This window comes from Lepus europaeus, chromosome 15 (assembly GCF_033115175.1).
Source record: "Lepus europaeus isolate LE1 chromosome 15, mLepTim1.pri, whole genome shotgun sequence".
Lineage (NCBI taxonomy): Eukaryota > Metazoa > Chordata > Mammalia > Lagomorpha > Leporidae > Lepus > Lepus europaeus.
This window is the reverse complement of record NC_084841.1, coordinates 10407945-10425395: the sequence shown is the minus strand read 5'-3', so window position 1 is coordinate 10425395 and position 17451 is coordinate 10407945. Positions and strand designations below refer to the sequence as shown.

At 38.7% G+C, this 17451-nt stretch overlaps 1 protein-coding gene across 1 annotated transcript in view; it reads left to right on the top strand.

The window, feature by feature from the left end:
• The window catches only part of DNAH5 (dynein axonemal heavy chain 5), a 265270-nt gene that overhangs the window by 59178 nt on the left and 188641 nt on the right, over positions 1 to 17451 (top strand). The window contains exons 18-22 of the mRNA XM_062212620.1: positions 3609 to 3774; positions 4444 to 4683; positions 7323 to 7513; positions 7596 to 7683; positions 15339 to 15472. Of these exons, the coding sequence (XP_062068604.1) occupies positions 3609 to 3774; positions 4444 to 4683; positions 7323 to 7513; positions 7596 to 7683; positions 15339 to 15472 (819 nt within the window). The remainder of the gene's footprint in view (positions 1 to 3608; positions 3775 to 4443; positions 4684 to 7322; positions 7514 to 7595; positions 7684 to 15338; positions 15473 to 17451) is intronic.

Genomic DNA, 17451 nt, shown 5'->3' with positions numbered 1-17451 from the left:
TTTTTTTTAAATTTATTTGACAGAGTTAGACAGTGAGAGAGAGAGACAGAGAGAAAGGTCTTCTTTCTGTGGGCTCACCCCCCAAATGGCTGCTACGGCCAGAGCTATGCTCATCCGAAGCCAGGAGCCAGGTGCTTCTTCCTGGTCTCCTATGCGGGTGCAGGGCCCAAGCACTTGGGCCATCCTCCACTGCCCTGCCAGGCCACAGCAGAGAGCTGGACTAGAAGAGGAGCAACTGGGATTAGAACCCGGCGCCCATATGGGATGCCGGTGCTGTAGGAGGAGGATTAACCAAGTGAGCCATGGCGCCGGCCCCTGCACCCACTTTCAAGTGGGAGAGACAGAAAAATGAATCAACAGACCAATAAGCAGGTAGCATGCCAGGTGGTGATAAGTTCATTGGAGAACAATTAAGTGGGCAAGGGAGAAAAGAGCCACTTGACACAGAGTTCTGATTTTATGCTGTTGGTCCAGGGTGACTTTGATGATGATATTTGAACAGAGGACGTGAGGGAGCAAGCCCTGTGAGTATCTGGAAGAGCATTTCAGGCAGAGGGAACAGCATGTGTAGCAGCCCTGCGGTAGAAGCATGTTGTTATGATAGCAGGAGGAAGGTGCTGTGCTGAGGTACATTGCATGTGTTCATGTGCTGAGGATAAGGTTAAACAGAGAGGAAGAAAGGTGGTGGTTGGTAGGTAGAGTCTCTGGGGAAGCAGGAGAGGCTTGGGAGACTCAAATTTGAGATTATTTTGTAACAAAAGAAGAACCCTTAAATTCACTGAAATAGAAGGAAAAGGGGCTCAAGACAGTCCATTTTGTCGTCTGGTGAGAAGGTGGGGCAGGAAGAAGCCGAGGGAATGATCAAATGAAGGATATCAGTAGAAGAATAGTTGAAGTGAGGAATCATGTAATTAGGAGAGGGCATGAACTAGTAGTGATGAGCAAACCTGGAGAAAATGGAGGATCTAGAAGGTTATTGATCTCCCATGTGGGGGGCAGGGGCCCTGGCTTTGGACTGACCCAGCCCCCACCATTGCAGCCATTTGAGGAGTGAACAAGTGGTTGGAAGATCTCTTTGTCTTCGTGTATCCCTTTTGATGTCACCTTGTCTTTCAAATAGAAGAAATAAATCTTAAAAAAAAAATACCAAGTTCTTGATTGGCCAAAGCTGAAGCATCATGGGAATGAAGAAATAGTGGTGGCTCATGTGAGTAGCAAATGAGAGGACTATGCAGCGTTTAGAGACAGATCCCTTTGGTCGGTTTCAAAGTCCCAGTGCCACCCTGGGAGTGAATTGTTGGAATGAAGCAGGGTGGGTGGCAGCAGCATCTTTGATTTATTCTGTGTCCATGAATCTACTTATTACTGCTTTGCCTCATTCTGCTCATGCCCTGTTTCATTAATCTCTATGCTGTTTACATTCTTATGATTATATCCTCTACTAGCGAAAAAGGATTAAGAGATTTAACAATCCTGTTAGAACTATGCTAGTTTTTTGAGAAGTTATAGATCTCATCTTTGAGAACTTTCATATAAAGGAATTTTATGCTTTCTACTGTATGTTTGTATTGCTGAGAGGACTGAAAGAACTACTAGAAAGTAAATTGAGGGATTCCTATAAGAGCTGGCCTTAAGAATGGGAGACATCATGGTCCACTTGTATTTGTCCCCAAGGTAGAGTCAGGGGAGTTAAGATGCAGACTTTAAAAAATATTTGTCATCTCTCAGAGAATGAGGAGCTAGCTTACATAGGATGGGGTGAACAAGGCTGGGCTTGTTTGTGATTTGCTTACAGATTATAACAATAAGCAATTCTTTTTTTTTAAAGATTTATTTATTTTTTACCTGAGAGACAGAGTTACACAGAGAGAGGAGAGGCAGAGAGAGAGAGAGAGAGAGAGAGAGAGAGAGAGAGGTCTTCCATCCATTGGTTCACTCCCCAGATGGCCGCAACGGCCGGAACTGCGCTGATCTGAAGCCAGGAGCCAGGAGCCAGGAGCTTCTTCTGGGTCCCCCACATGGGTGCAGGGGCCCAAGGACTTGGGCCATATTCTACTGCTATCCCAGGCCATAGCAGAGAGCTGGATCAGAAATAGAGCTGCCGGGACTAGAACCAGCACCCATATGGGATGCCGGCGCTTCAGGCCAGGGCATTAACCTGCTGTGCCACAGCACCGGCCCCCCCAATAAGCAATTCTTCAGTACTTACTTTATGCCAAACTCTACTTAGTTTTTATAAGCGTTATCTTATAGAATATGCACAATAACATAATGTGAATTCTCACATTATCACCATTGCAGGAATATGTACAATAACTTAATGTGGATTCTAGCATTATCACCATTTCATGGATGAGGGAATTGAGGCTAAGGATTTATCTTAATTGTGTAGACCTGGGATTTGAACTTAGGAAGTTAGGCACCAGAGTCTATATTTTTACTGAATCATGTTACTTTCACCCTATCCCTTATGTAATCTCTGACCTGCCTCTTGGTCTTAACTGTCTCTATCTTTTTTTGTAATGGTCTGTGTCTGAGTTGAGAGAGTGAAGTTAGATTGAACTTTATGTGATGATAGAAAAGTGCAGTAGTTTGTTTTAGGTCACATCAGATTGCTCCTGTGTAAATGCATTAAAATGCCTCAGGCTCTGGAGGTGAAGGTTGTTTTGATGAGGAGGGAACAATGTTTGAAGGAGATGGTCCCAGGGCAGATTAGAGTCTCAAGATGCCTGACAATGGAACTTGGGATGGAGCTCTGTTGTTTCATGGGCTCATTTTCCAACCACTTGGTAAAGAACTGATACTGTGTTTATCTCCCTCATGCCCTACTCTCCCATTCTCTGTCTAATTGCCTGCAGAATTGATCACAGTAGTTAAAATCATATAATTTGTGTGTATTAAATGTCATTCCTGGCTGGCTCCGTGGCTCAATAGGCTAATCCTCTGCCTTGTGGTGCCGGCACACTGGGTTCTAGTCCCGTTCAGGGCGCTGGATTCTGTCCCGGTTGCCCCTCTTCCAGGCCAGCTCTCTGCTGTGGCCCGGGAGTGCAGTGGAGGGTGGCCCAAGTGCTTGGGCCCTGCACCCCATGGGAGACCAGGAGAAGCACCTGGCTCCTGGCTTTGGAGGAGCCGCTGTGGCCATTGGAGAGTAAACCAACGGCAAAAAGGAAGACCTTTCTCTCTGTCTCTCTCTGACTGTCCACTCTGCCTGTCAAAAAAAAAAAAATGTCATTCCTAAGAAATGTGAGGGAGGGAGGTGACCATGTCTGAGAATCCGCTGGGCAATGACCATGGCTTATTGACAAAGATGAGGCGAGAAAGAAGGTGGTCAGAGCAGATGTATGTATCTCTTCATGGGGACAGAGGGTGCTGGTGGCTTCTGGGATGATTTCCTCTGTGCTGGAGAAGTAGGTGTAATTTGGCTCAATTCACAGTGTTCCAGTTGTTTCCCTTGTCTTTAATGCATTTCCTAACAGGACACCTGGCCCGGGCAGGTGTGAAGGCTGCAGTCTCACCTGGAGGTTGAATCTGTGGTGTTGCTACTGTTACTGATATGCTCTCAAGAGCAAGATGAACAAATATGATACTATGCTTTTTTTTAAAATTAGGATCTTTGTGTAAAAGGTGCTCAGATATTACATTTTAAAAGCTCATTAGTAGAAGAAGCAGTCAACGAGCTAATAAATATGTTGTTGAGTGTGGAAGTACAATCTAAAGAAGACAGTGAGAAAATATTGAACAAAATTTGTGCTGATTCAAAAAATGCAACTTCAGGTAAGTAATATAGTAACGTAACGGATTTGTTTCTCCAGGACATTTATCGATAACTACAATTTAATTTTCTATTTATCAGTTAATATCACAATTTTGTCGACACTCTCCCAGTTTTCAGATGATATTTGTGAATTTGCAATTTGTAATGGCTCCACATTGTTAATTCCCATTACGTTTTGCTGAGCTCTACAAACATATACTTTGCATTGGCCCTTGTATGTGTATGGAGCATTTTATTTCATTTTATCCATGGAGCTGAATGGATAATGAATTGGAATTCCCATTACAGGGTATCTAAACCAGAGAAAAGCTTTTGTGGGAAAGGGAATACTGAAACTCGGGCGAGGGAAGTTATTCCCCTAAGGCATTAGGGTATGGATGGCAGAGAAGTCTGTCAGAACCCACCTCCCAGAGGCCCTGGGTGGATTTTTAGTCATAGCTCCTGCTTCTCTCATACACTTGTTTCCTCACACTAGGGAGGAGATGCCTCCAGTAGTCCACCTGGTTCTACTCTTTGATGGCCTCACTTTGAAAGAGAGGTGCTGTTTAAGTGATGCTGAACTTGAATGCAATTTATCTTAACTTTCTCCCCTTTAATGCAGTAGAGGTATGGATCTGTCTTTTTGTCTTTCCGTCTAACTTACCTCTATGTCTCTCATCCTTTAGCAGCCAAAAGAGAAGAAGGAAATTCTGACACCCTGCCTTTCCCCCTTACTGCGGGGGCTGGCTCCCTGCCTTTGATGACAGTCACGAGAGGGAAGAAGGGGACAGAGATGCTGGAAGAAGCAGCCTGCGAGTTGCTCTCTCATTTCAACCATCAAAACATGGATGCTCTCCTGAAAGTTACAAGGAATACCCTGGAGGCCATCCGCAAACGCATTCACTCCTCCCACACAATTAACTTCCAGGGTAATAGAATTCCACACAGTTGCCAACGGACTGATCAGGCATAGTTGCTGGTGTGTGTGTGTGTGTGTGTGTGCGCTTGTGCACACCCATGTATAGTACTATCAAATTAAAATAATTTTATTTAAAAAGTTTTATTTTACATGTAATGCTTTTACATTTTTGAGGGATACACTGCAGAATTTCAACCTGTGTACACAGTGTAAACCCTTCACACCAGGCAACCAGCTTCTCTGCCTTGTTCTCCTTTTTCTGTGTTTGGAGCCTGCTAGCCCCACTCTTCCAGATCTCATGCAGTAAATAATGCATTGGTGTGACCTGTAGTTGCCCACTGTGCAGTACAGCTCTAGGATTTGTGAACTCTGTGTGACTGTTTTGGTACCTGTTATCCAACCTTCTTCTATCCCTCAACCCCTAACCTTCCCAACCTCTAGTAATCACTGTTTTAAGTTCAGATTGAGAGAGAACCTGAGGTATTTGTCTTTTTGTGCCTCCTTGTAAGCTTAACCATGATGGATACTGATTATCCAACAATTCTATGAAATGGATGCATTCTCATCACTCTCATACTAAACCGGAGATAACTGAAACAGAGCGGGTTTCAGTAATCTGCCTTAGGTTTCTAAACTTTTGTTGATAACCTCAAAATCTATATCACTTTTCGTGATCATGGTATTTCCCCTTACAGGCAAGTATCACATTTAATCAGTTTGCTATGAGATGAGGACATAGAAAATGAATTATTTAGGGCCAGGCATTTGGCACAGAGGTTGTCTCCACCTCTGTTGCCTACATCCCATGTCCAAGTGCTTTGATTTGATCCTCAGCGACTCTGCTTCTGATGCATCTTCCTGATAATGTGCACCCTGGGAGACAGAGGTGATGTCTCTAGTACTTGTATCCTTCCCACCCACATGTGAGACCAGGATGGAGTTTTGGGCTCCTGGATTTGGCCTGGCCCAGCCCCGGATATTGTAGGCATTTGGGGAGTGAGCCAGCAGATGGAAGATCTTTTTTCTGTCTGGCTTTGTTTTTCTGTTTGTCTGTCTTTCAAATAAATAAAAGTTAAAATGAAAAATTTAGAAAGAATAATTTTAATTAGAGAAAATATACAAACTTTAAAAGGAAAATGTATGAATAAGATTATCTCATTGTTCAATTAGGTTATTTACCAGTCTTATAAAGTGGGAATATTCTTATTAATGCCATACTCTTCAAATCAGCATTTGTTTTACTATTTTCATGTTAACCTAGTACTTTCCAGTCAGTTTCCTCTAAACCATCATCTCTTCCTTGCATAGTTCAGAACTAGGTGTTGAGTTCCCCAGGTTGACCACAAAAATCCACCAAAGTACAAACATTCTCAAAAAGGATAAAAAAAAAAGAAATAAGAATGATTAATTAAAGCATCAAAAGTATAATAAATTCTTATTTATTTTGAATACCGACATTTAAGGGAAAACATCTTTAATACTGAGGAAATGTTGATACATAAAAATGGACATTTTAAAATAATTTTTTGTATGGTACCATGGTTTGTGATGTTTCATTTCACTTCAGAATGGAAGATACTCCTTTTCTTCAACACAAGGTTGCTGTTAGAAGTGACCAAATGTTGGTCGATATACTAAATATTAAATCTCATTTGATTTGCAACTTTATATAATATAGGTAATTCCAATGATATACATTATGACACACACACATGCATGTACCATACACCCGTATCTGTGTATACCTACACTCACAATCTATTTCCAACTTTAAAAGCCCCTTCCATATGAATGATGATTACAGTTTCTTTTCTGTTTTTCGATTCCTTTGCATTCTGATTATATACATGATATTAGGAAAGTCATGTGTTTTATTTGAAATTCCAGACTTAATTTTTGTTCTCAGTTTGGCTTGTTCTGGTAGTTATTCTTTTTATTTATTTCTTTTTTTAAGATTTGTTTATTTTATTTGAAAGTTAGAGTTAAAGAGAGGAAGATGCAGAGAGAGAGAGAAAGAGAGAGAGAGAGAGAGAGAGAGAGAGATCGGGTTCTTCCATTCACTGGTTCACTCCCCAAATGACTGCAATGGCCACGGCTGAGCCAGGCTGAAACTAGGAGCCAGGAGATTCGTCTGGATCCCCCATGTGGGTGCAGAGGGCTAAGGACATGGGCCATCTTCTGCTACTCTCCCAGGTGCATTAGCGGGGAGCTGGATTGGAAGTGGAGCAGCAAAGCCTGGAACCAGCACCCATATGGGATGCCAGTGCTGCAGGCGGCAGCTTTACCTGCTAAGCCACAGTGCTGGCACCCATTCCTTGCTTTCTTATTCTGCATTTACCTAATTTGTTTGTATCCTGTTATTTGGACTCTGTCACCTTTGATATTTTACATAAGAGTTTGTAATTAAGGCTGGTTCTTTATGGACAGTAAATCAACCAATTGTAGTCAGCAGAAAATTGCTTGGTTCTACTGAACTGCTCTGTTACACTGAGCAAAACTAGATATTTCATTAGTTTTCGTTAAACAAGTTTTGTTCGATTATAAGTTTATTGTTTATTGTTTTAGGTACTTTAATTTTTCTGATAAAAATTTAGTAAGATCTGTTTTATATTATGAATACTAATTCTTCCCTGGTTTGTGTTAACTCAGACAGGAACAGTGCGTCTGTGATGAAGCTGAGCAGTGTGCCCATTTTCCGGGCAAGCATCACTCTGGCCATTCCCAACATTGCCATGGCCCCTGCCCTGGAAGACATACAGCAGACACTGAACAAAGCTGTGGAGTGCATCATCAGTGTGCCCAAGGGGGTTAGACAGTGGAGCAGCGAGCTGTCGTCCAAGGTAGGTGTGGGAGGCAGGCATTGTTTCTTATGGAAGCTGATTTGTTTACAGATAGAGCTGAAGAAATCCTTTTACATTGCAGAAAAAGATGCATGAAAGAAAAGTGGCTGCTTCACAGAACAATGAGGATAGTGAGTCTGATGATGAAATGGGAGAAAATGAACTTCAAGGTAATATTCTTCTAGTTTTTAAAAAATTTGTTGCAAATCAAGTGAATCAGAACACTTTGTAAAGTTTCCGGAAAAGTGGAATTGCTGAAATATGGTTTTGTAAAACTTTGCTTTTTACTAGTGGTTAAGAAATTTGTATTACTATAGTTTTAATAATCTGCGAAACTAGTTAAGAAATTTGTGTTACTATAGTTTTAATAATCTGTGATTACTTTAAAATTTACTGTTTATGGGTAAACTGGTCATTTTCCCACTCAATTATTGTTTATAGCCATTGTCTATGTTCCCAATAAACTAGGGTCTTTTTGCTTTTTACTTGTTAAACTTGTTAGCCTTTTTAATGCAATGTAAATTTAAAGTATTATCTCTTAAAAAAAAAGGAGAAGGAAGGAGGAAGGGAGGGAGGGAGGAAAGAATATCATCATGTTCTTAGAATTGTACAGTGGCTGGTGCTGTGGTGTAGCAGGCTGTCTGCCTGCAGTGCTGGCATCCCAAATGGGTACCCAGTTCATGTCCCATCTGCACCTCTTCTGATCCAGCTCTCTGTTTATGGGCTGAGAAAGCAGTGGAAGATGGCTCAGGAGCTTTATTAAATAAAAAAAAGACAAAAAAGAAAATTCTTAAAACCCCAAGCATGGTTCAAATAAAACCTGTGCACCTAGAAAAAGAAAAAAGTGGAATTAAAAGATGTTTAGTTTTGTGTAAAATATTTTGAAATCCATGCATAGGTTTTTCATAATATGCATTTTCACAAGCTTTTTTTGAAGGCCTCTCTTATTCCTTCCCACTCCCTAAAATTCTCAAATCATTTCAGATCAAAATATTAATCGATGGGTAAATTTTAAGTGTGCAAAATATTAATATCTGTATGTTTTCATGTCACCATCATATACTGTTTACTTCCCATGGGTCCAATGTGATAATCAGAACTGGGGGCAAAATTTGAGTTTCATTGGGTAAAGAGAAATGTTTCATCATCACAATCACGTAACCTACCTGTCTTTTGGACCTCTCATGTGGGCTGTGATTTTTGCTGTATAACCACATTTTTCATTTGTACTCAGTAGTATTAGGGACCTAAGATGTTCAAGTTGCTGTTCATATTAAATGTTGTCCTAATTCCTCATAATTCTCTAGTCAGCCCCACAACAGCAAGCCTTGTGTAACTGTGTAGATGGATATCTTCCCTGAGATGACTAACCAAATTCCATGAGGAAGCAATGGAGGCCAGTTTCTCTTTAAAATAATGTTAGTGAGGAGGATAAAGAAGGTTCAAAAAATGGGAACCGATGATTAGTGTGGCAGTGAAGATACTCACGCTCCACATCAGAGAACTCGGGTTTGATTGCCAGTTCCGGCTCCTGACTCCAGCTTTCTTCTAATGCAGACCCTGGGAGGCAGCTTTGATGGCTCCAGTAATTAAATTTCTTCTACCCCTGTGGGAGATCCAGGTTGAATTCCTGCCTCACCAGCCCTGGTTATTGGGTGCATTTGAGGAATGAGCCCTTTGTCTGTCTCTTTGTGTCTCTAAAACAAAACAAAAAAAAACAAACAAAAAAATTTAAAAAGGCATCTCAAAATAAATTTCACCATAGCTTATAATACTATTTGACTATTAATTTAAGGTAAAAAGCACATGCTAATACTGTATGAATTTCAATTTTCTATTATTTAAAGATAAATATTGCTTTATTTCCTAGAATTATTTAAAATTCAAACTCCAAATATGTTCCATCAGAGAATTATATTTTAAGTTGAGATGTGTTGTTGGATTCGATTGGCTAGAATTTTGTGGAGGATTTTTGTGTCTGTGTTCATCAGGGAAATTGGTCTATAGTTCTATTTCTCTATTTTATCCTTTTGAGCTTTAGGAATTAAGGTGATGCTGACTTCATGCAAAGAATTTGGGAGAATTCCCTCTCTTTCTATTGTTTTGAATAGATTGAGATGAATTGGAGTTAGTTCTTCTTTAAATGTCTTATAGAATTCAGCAGTGGAGCCATCCAGTCTTGGGCTTTTTGTTGTTGTTGTTGGGAGGGTCTTTATTACTGATAAAATTTCTGTCTTGGTTATGGGTCTGTTTAAGTTTTCTATGTCTTCATTGCTCAATTTAGTTAAGTTGTATGTGTCCAGGAATCTATTTGCTTTTTTTGGGTTTCCCAATTTGTTGGCATACAGCTCTTTTGTAGTAATTTCTAATGATTCTTATTTCTATGGTGTTGTTACATTTCCTTTTTTCTCTCTAATTTTATGCATTTGGGTTTTCTTGGTTTTTTTTGGTTAGATGGACCAATAGTATTGGGCCAATAGTGTGTCAAATTTATTTATTTTTTCATTTTTTTTTAATCCAAAATATCTGGTTGAAATAAGATTCCTTAAAATCATGACATAACATAGACCAAATCTGATCATTGTTACAAGGTGATTATTCAAGTCTTTGAAAATAAGCACATAGTTAAATAACCCATAGCTCTTCATCTCCTCCCTCTCTTTTTCCACTCTTAGATTTAACAGGGATCACTTTTCAGTTAAAATTTAAACATCTAAGAATAATTGTGTGTTAATTACTGAGTTCAACCAATAGTACTAGAACCACAACAACAACAACAAATACTAAAAAGGATAAAGTATTACATTGTACATCTAAAGTCAGGACAGGAGCTGATCAGTTCATTGTTGCTTATAGTGTCCATTTCACTTAACAGGTTTCCCCTTTGGCACTCAGTTGTCACCGATCAGGGAAAACAAATGATATTTTTCTCTTTGGGACTGGCTTAATTCACTCAGCATGATGTTTTCCAGATTGCTCCATCTTGTTGCAAATGACTGGGTTTCGTTGTTTCTTACTGCTGTATAGTATTCTATGGAGTACATGTCCCATAATTTCTTTATCCAGTCTACTGTTGATGTTTTTTTTCAAAAAACCAGACTTGTTTTGCTGATATTTTGTATTTTTTTTGTTTTGATTTTGTTTATTCTCTAATTTTAATGATTACTTTTCTCCTTCTAGTTTTGGATTTGGTTTTTCTGTTATTTTTCTAGATGCTTGAGATGCATTGATAGTTCATTCTTTTGGTCTCTTTCTAATTTCTTGATGTGGGCACCAATTGCTATAAACTTTCCTCTTAACACTGCGATGGCTGTATCACATAAGTTTTAGTGTGTTGTATTGTCATTGTCATTTCTTTCCAGAATTTTTTTGATTTCTCCTATGATCCACTGTTCATTCAAGAGCATGTTGTTCAATCTCCATGTGTTTTCAAATGTTCTGGAGATTCCTGAGTTGTTGATTTTGAGCTTCATGCCATTGTGGTCAGAGAAGATACATGGTATGATTTTGATTTTTTGGAACTTACTGAGACTTGCTTTATGGCCTAGAACATGGTCTATCTGGAGAAAGTTCCATGCACAGGTGAAAAGAATGTGCATTCTGCATCTGTAGAATGAAAAGTTGTGTAGATAGTCGTTAGATCCATTTGGTCTATAGTGTTGATTGACTCTTATTTCCTTGCTGATCTTCTGTCTGGTTGATGTGTCCATTGCTGAAAGTGGCATATTAAAGTCCACCATTACTATTCTATTGGAGTCTATGTTTGCCTTTAGTCCCATTAACATTTCATTTAAATAGCCAGGTGCCCTGTAATTTGGTGCATATATGTCTAATAGTCACTTCTTCCTGTTGAATTGATCCCTTAATCATTACATAATGCACTTCTTTGTCTCTTTTAACTGTTTTTTATATTAAAATCTATTTTGTCTGGTATTAGGATGGTTACACCAGCTCTTTTTTGGTTTCTGTTAGCATGGAATATCTTTCTCCATTCTTCCACTTTCAGTCTACGAGTATCTTTCCTGGTGAGAAGTATTTCTTGTAGGCAGCAAATAAATAGGTTTTGTTTTTTAATCCATTCAGCCAGTCTGTGTTTTTTAACTAGTGAGTTAAGGCCATTTATATTCAAGGTGACTATTAATAAGTAATGGCTTGGCACTGCCATTTCTCCATAAATATTCCTATTTTTTTACTTTGGATTTCCTATTTTGTAGTGATGATCATGCCTGTGTTTCTTTATATAGCACATCCTTAAGCATCTTTTGTAAGACTGGATGTGTGGTGACAAATACTTTTAATTTCTGTTTATTATGGAAGGTCTTTATTTCACCTTCATTCATAAATGAGAGCTTTGCTGGCTACAATATTCTGGGTTGACAGTTTTTTCTCTTAAGGCTTGGACTATATCTTGCCATTCTCTCCTAGCCTGAAGGATTTCTAATGAGAAAACCACTGTGAGTCTAATTGGAGATCCTCTGAAATAATCTGGTATTTATCTTGTATACATATTAGAATCTTTTCTTTATGTTTTATTGTGGAAAGTTTGACTACAATGTGTCATGGTAAAGATATTTTCTGGTTATGTCTATTGGGAGTTCTGTGTGCCTCCTGTACTTGGATGTCCCTTTCTTTTTTTTTTTTAACTTTTATTTAGTAAATATAAATTTCCAAAGTACAGCTATGGATTACAATGGCTTCCCCCCTCCCCCATAACTTCCCTCCTGCCCGCAATCCTCCTCTCTCCCACTCCCTCTCCCATTCCATTCACATCAAGATTCATTTTCAATTATCTTTATATACATAAGATCAATTTAGTATATATTAAGTAAAGATTTCATCAGTTTGCACCCACACAGAACATAAAGTGTAAAATATTGTTTGAGTACTAGTTATAGCATTAATTCACATTGTACAACACATTAAGGACAGAGATCCTACATGAGGAGTAAGTGCACAGTGACTCCTGTTGTTGACTTAACAAATTGACACTCTTGTTTATGGCATCAGAAATCTCCCTAGGCTCTTGTCATGAGTTGCCAAGGCTATGGAAACCTTTTGAGTTTGCCGACTCCGATCTGATTTAGACAAGGTCATAGTCAAAGTGGAAGTTCACTCCTCCCTTCAGAGAAAGGTACCTCCTTCTCTGATGGCCCCGTTCTTTCTACTGGGATCTCACTCACAGAGATCTTTCATTTAGGTTTTTTTTTTTTTCCAGAGTGTCTTGGCTTTCCATGCCTAAAATACTCTCATGGGCTCTTCAGCCAGATCCGAATGCCTTAAGGGCTGATTCTGAGGCCAGAGTGCTGTTTAGGACATCTGCCATTCTATGAGTCTGCTGTGTCTCCCGCTTCCCATGTTGGATCATTCTCTCCCTTTTTGATTCTATCAGTTAGTATTAGCAGACAGTAGTCTTGTTTATATGATCCCTTTGACTCTTAGACCTATCAGTGTGATCAATTGTGAACTGAAATTGATCACTTGGACTAGTGAGATGGCATTGGGATTGATGGGATTGTATTGGAATGTCCCTTTCTTTCTTAAAGATTTTTTCTGTAATTATTTCACTAAAATGTCCTTGTAATTTGGGATGTATTGAAGTGAAGTTTAAAAATATTGAAGTAATACACAATATACGTTTGACCTTGTATGAAATGAAATTAAAAATCAACAATGGAAGGAGACTCAGGAAAATCACAAGTGTATGGAAATCAAATGTACTCCCAAATGATCCATGAGTCATGGAAGAAATCACATGGTAAATTGAAAAGTTGGCATTTGATTTAGTGGCTAAGCTGCTAACTGGGATGTCCACATCCCATGTTGGAATGTCTGGGTTTCAGTCTTGCTTCTGCTGTTGAATTTCCTGCTAATGCAGATTCTGGTAGGCAGCAGGTGATGGCTCAAGTGGTTGGGTCTCTGCCACTCATGTGGGGGACCTGAATTGAGTTCCTGGCTCCCAAATTACTGCAGGAATTTGTGGAGTATAATAGCATCTGCTAGGATCTCTCTCCGTATTTATACATAAAAAAAATCTGAAGGAATGTGAAAGAAAATATAAAATTTAGTACTTTGAATAAAAATTGATACTAAAAAAATAAAGATCTCTGCAAACAATAGCAGCCTCTGTCTTAAGTGAGTTGGGCTTAAATTCACTAATGAGTTGTTGACCATCTCAAAGCTGTTGTTGAGCCCCACTAGTGAATTTCCAATTCATTTGTTTTTTCCACCTTAGGAATCTGTGTTCTCTTTTATATTTCTGTCTTGCTATTGATATTCTCTATCTTGTAAGGTGTAATCTTCATATTTTAATTCTTTTTTTTTTTTTGACAGGCAGAGTGGACAGTGAGAGAGAGAGAGAGACAGAGAGAAAGGTCTTCCTTTTGCTGTTGGTTCACCCTCCAATGGCCGCCGCGGTAGGCGCACTGCGGCCGGCGCACCGCGCTGATCCGATGGCAGGAGCCAGGTGCTTCTCCTGGTCTCCCATGGGGTGCAGGGCCCAAGCACTTGGGCCATCCTCCACTGCACTCCCTGGCCACAGCAGAGAGCTGGCCTGGAAGAGGGGCAACTGGGACAGGATCGGTGGCCCGACCGGGACTAGAACCTGGTGTGCCGGCGCCACAAGGTGGAGGATTAGCCTAGTGAGCCGCAGCGCCGGCCTCATATTTTAATTCTTTAGATATGATTTCTGTAGTTCTTTGAATGTATCTGTAATAGCTGGTTTAAAATCTTGGTCTAGTGGTTCCAATGTCTGGGCTTCTTGTATAGTTTTTATTGATTGCTTTCATTTCTGTGGATAGACACTACTTCCATGTTTCTTTGCATGTCTCACAATTTTTTTTTGTTGAAAACATTATAAAAATGATCATGTGCCAACTCTTGAAAATTAGTTCTCTTTCCCCCAGTGTTTGTTGTTACTGTATTTCCTTCATTGATTTTCTGAACTAATTTCATAAATATAGTTTCTGGCTCATTAGTGGTCAACTAATGATTGCACAGATTTCTGTTAATGGTTTAAACCAGTAAGTCTTATCTGCTTTTCTTAGATAGCCTGTATGTGTGTTGGAATAACCTGAAGGCTCAGACAGTCCGAAACACTATCCAAGTTGTTATTTATGGATTGTACAAGGACTTAAGTTCAGTCAGAAGTGGAAGACTGAGGCATTTGTATGTCTTTCCTGGGCATGTTCATAGCTCTGTCAAAGTATGTAAATCTTCTAGATCCCCAGGAATATATCAAAGATTTATAATGCTCTTTTAGACATCTCATTCCCCAGATATTTAGCTTTTTTTGGCCAAAATCTTTCTTGTCCTAACTAGTATCATTGTCTTAGGTAGCTGTGATATTAAGCAGTTGTCACTTGATTTTTTTCAAATACCTTGTAGACAGAGCTTTCTGCACTCAATAAGTTCTGAATAGTCAAATAAAGATAAATTGTTGGAGTGGGACTCTTCCAGGGCGTATCTTCCAGACGCATCAAACAATGACAGTTCTGGACTATTGGTTTCCACAGCTACGATGGTTGCAGGGCTGCTGGTTTTTAAGGCTAGCACATAGGCGGAGAGGATGTACTGGAAGTAGAGCAAGTTAAACACCACAAAACTTGCAACTGTTGTCAAGAGCCAGCATTTTTCTCAAATAAGCACTTTTACATTGTTGCAAGCTTTGGTTAATTTCCAGAGTCCTGAAAAGTTGATATTGACAATTCTTAGGGTTGCTTTTATAAGGGAGAAGAAATCCCTACTCTATTGTTATGAAAAGCTCCTTATCTTTTAAAAATATGTTCTCTATGCTGTTAATTTAAACTTTTCTTTTTTTTAATTTTAGATACCCTTGAGATAGCATCTGTAAATTTACCCATCCCTGTGCAAACCAAGAACTATTACAAGAACATTTCTGACAATAAAGAGATCGTAAAATTAGTCTCTGTGCTTAGCACAATCATCAACTCAACCAAGAAGGTACGTCAAGATTTGTAGCCAGGTCTAACACGTGTCTGTGTGATTTTGAACATCACAGGCTTGTCCTGCTTGTAGCCCAAGTCTTACCTACTGTGCCTTCAATGAGCAGCTAAAGGCATAGGTACATGTTGAGCAAATGTTTGTTTCACTGAAGAGCTTTCATTGTAGAATGTAACCGTCATTCATATTCTGATGTTGTGTTCTGTGTAGTGATTTTAGTCTTTTCTTTTAGTACAAATGAAATGAACTTTCAAAAAATTTAATGTGTTCTAAATCATAAGTCAATCTAATGTTGTAATTTAACTGCAAGGAAGAAATGATACAAACGTATTAGAAATAGGGTGAGGTTTGCAGTCAACTTTTCATATTTATATAGTCAGGTAAATCTTATAAAATACCAGATAAAATTTCTATATGTGAATGAGTATATTAAAAAAACAGTGAAGTAGTGGAATTAAAAGATAAGTTTATTTTGGTGTCAACGTTTTTGGAATCTACACACACATTTTTTTTTAATACACCCCCTGTGTTGCCACAAGGAAATTAGATAAAACTAAAGATATAAAAGTTGTTACTATCAATAAAGACTTGCATTGGATATGGATGTAAATACAAGTTTACTTTGTCTTCCAAAATGTTTTTCCCTCAATTATTCCTTTTTTGTTTAGGCAAATTTGTTCTTAAAATCAAGACTTTTTTTTTTAACTTTTATTTAGCAAATATAAATTTCCAAAGTATAGCTTATGGATTACAATGGGTTTTTCCCCCCCATAACTTCCCTCCTGCCTGCAGTCCTCCCCCTCCCACTCCCTCTCCCATTCCATTCACATCAAGATTCATTTTCAATTATCTTTATATACAGAAGATCAATTTAGTATATATTAAGTAAAGATTTCAACAGTTTGCACCCACACAGAAACACAAAGTGTAAAATACTGTTTGAGTACTAGTTATAGCATTAATTCACATTGTACAACACATTAAGGACAGAGATCCTACATGAGGAGTAAGTGCACAGTGACTCCTGTTGTTGACTTAACAAATTGACACTCTTGTTTATGGCATCAGAAATCTCCCTAGGCTCTTGTCATGAGTTGCCAAGGCTATGGAAACCTTATGAGTTCACTGACTCCTATCTGATTTAGATAAGGTCATAGTAAAAATGGAAGTTCACTCCTCCCTTCAGAGAAAGGTACCTCCTTCTCTGATGGCCCCGTTCTTTCTACTGGGATCTCACTCGCAGAGATCTTTCATTTAGGTTTTTTTTTTTTTTTTTCCAGAGTGTCTTGGCTTTCCATGCCTAAAATACTCCATCCGAATGCCTTAAGGGCTGATTCTGAGGCCAGAGTGCTGTTTAGGACATCTGCCATTCTATGAGTCTGCTGTGTCTCCCGCTTCCCATGTTGGATCATTCTCTCCCTTTTTGATTCTATCAGTTAGTATTAGCAGACAGTAGTCTTGTTTATATGATCCCTTTGACTCTTAGACTTATCAGTGTGATCAATTGTGAACTGAAATTGATCACTTTGTAAAGTCAAGACTTAAAACCGCAAAATATTATTTTTTATTTAAGAAAAAGTGTATATTCACATTGTTGCTAAAACTTGTTGGCTCCAAAAAAGTATTTTCCAATGTTTAGGGAGTAACTCTTATTGCATACTAATTTTTTTTACTACTCAATTTTGATAGAACAAATTACATTTGTTTGAAAGCACCCTGAACAACTACTATTATTATAGCAATCCAAGGAAGTAGTAAGTTTAATTTCAGTGTGTTCTTTAGGGAACTGGAAGTCTGTACTTATGTACTTCCAGTTTTCCTTCCTTAATATATTGAAGGTCTTATATTTAATTTTCCCCAGGGACAATGTTTGCATAATTTTACAAATACTTACTCAATGCTTAATTTATCAGGGGTTAATAGTAAATAATGAAGGTAAGTATTCTATGAGAATAATAAACATTCAAATTTTCAAATAT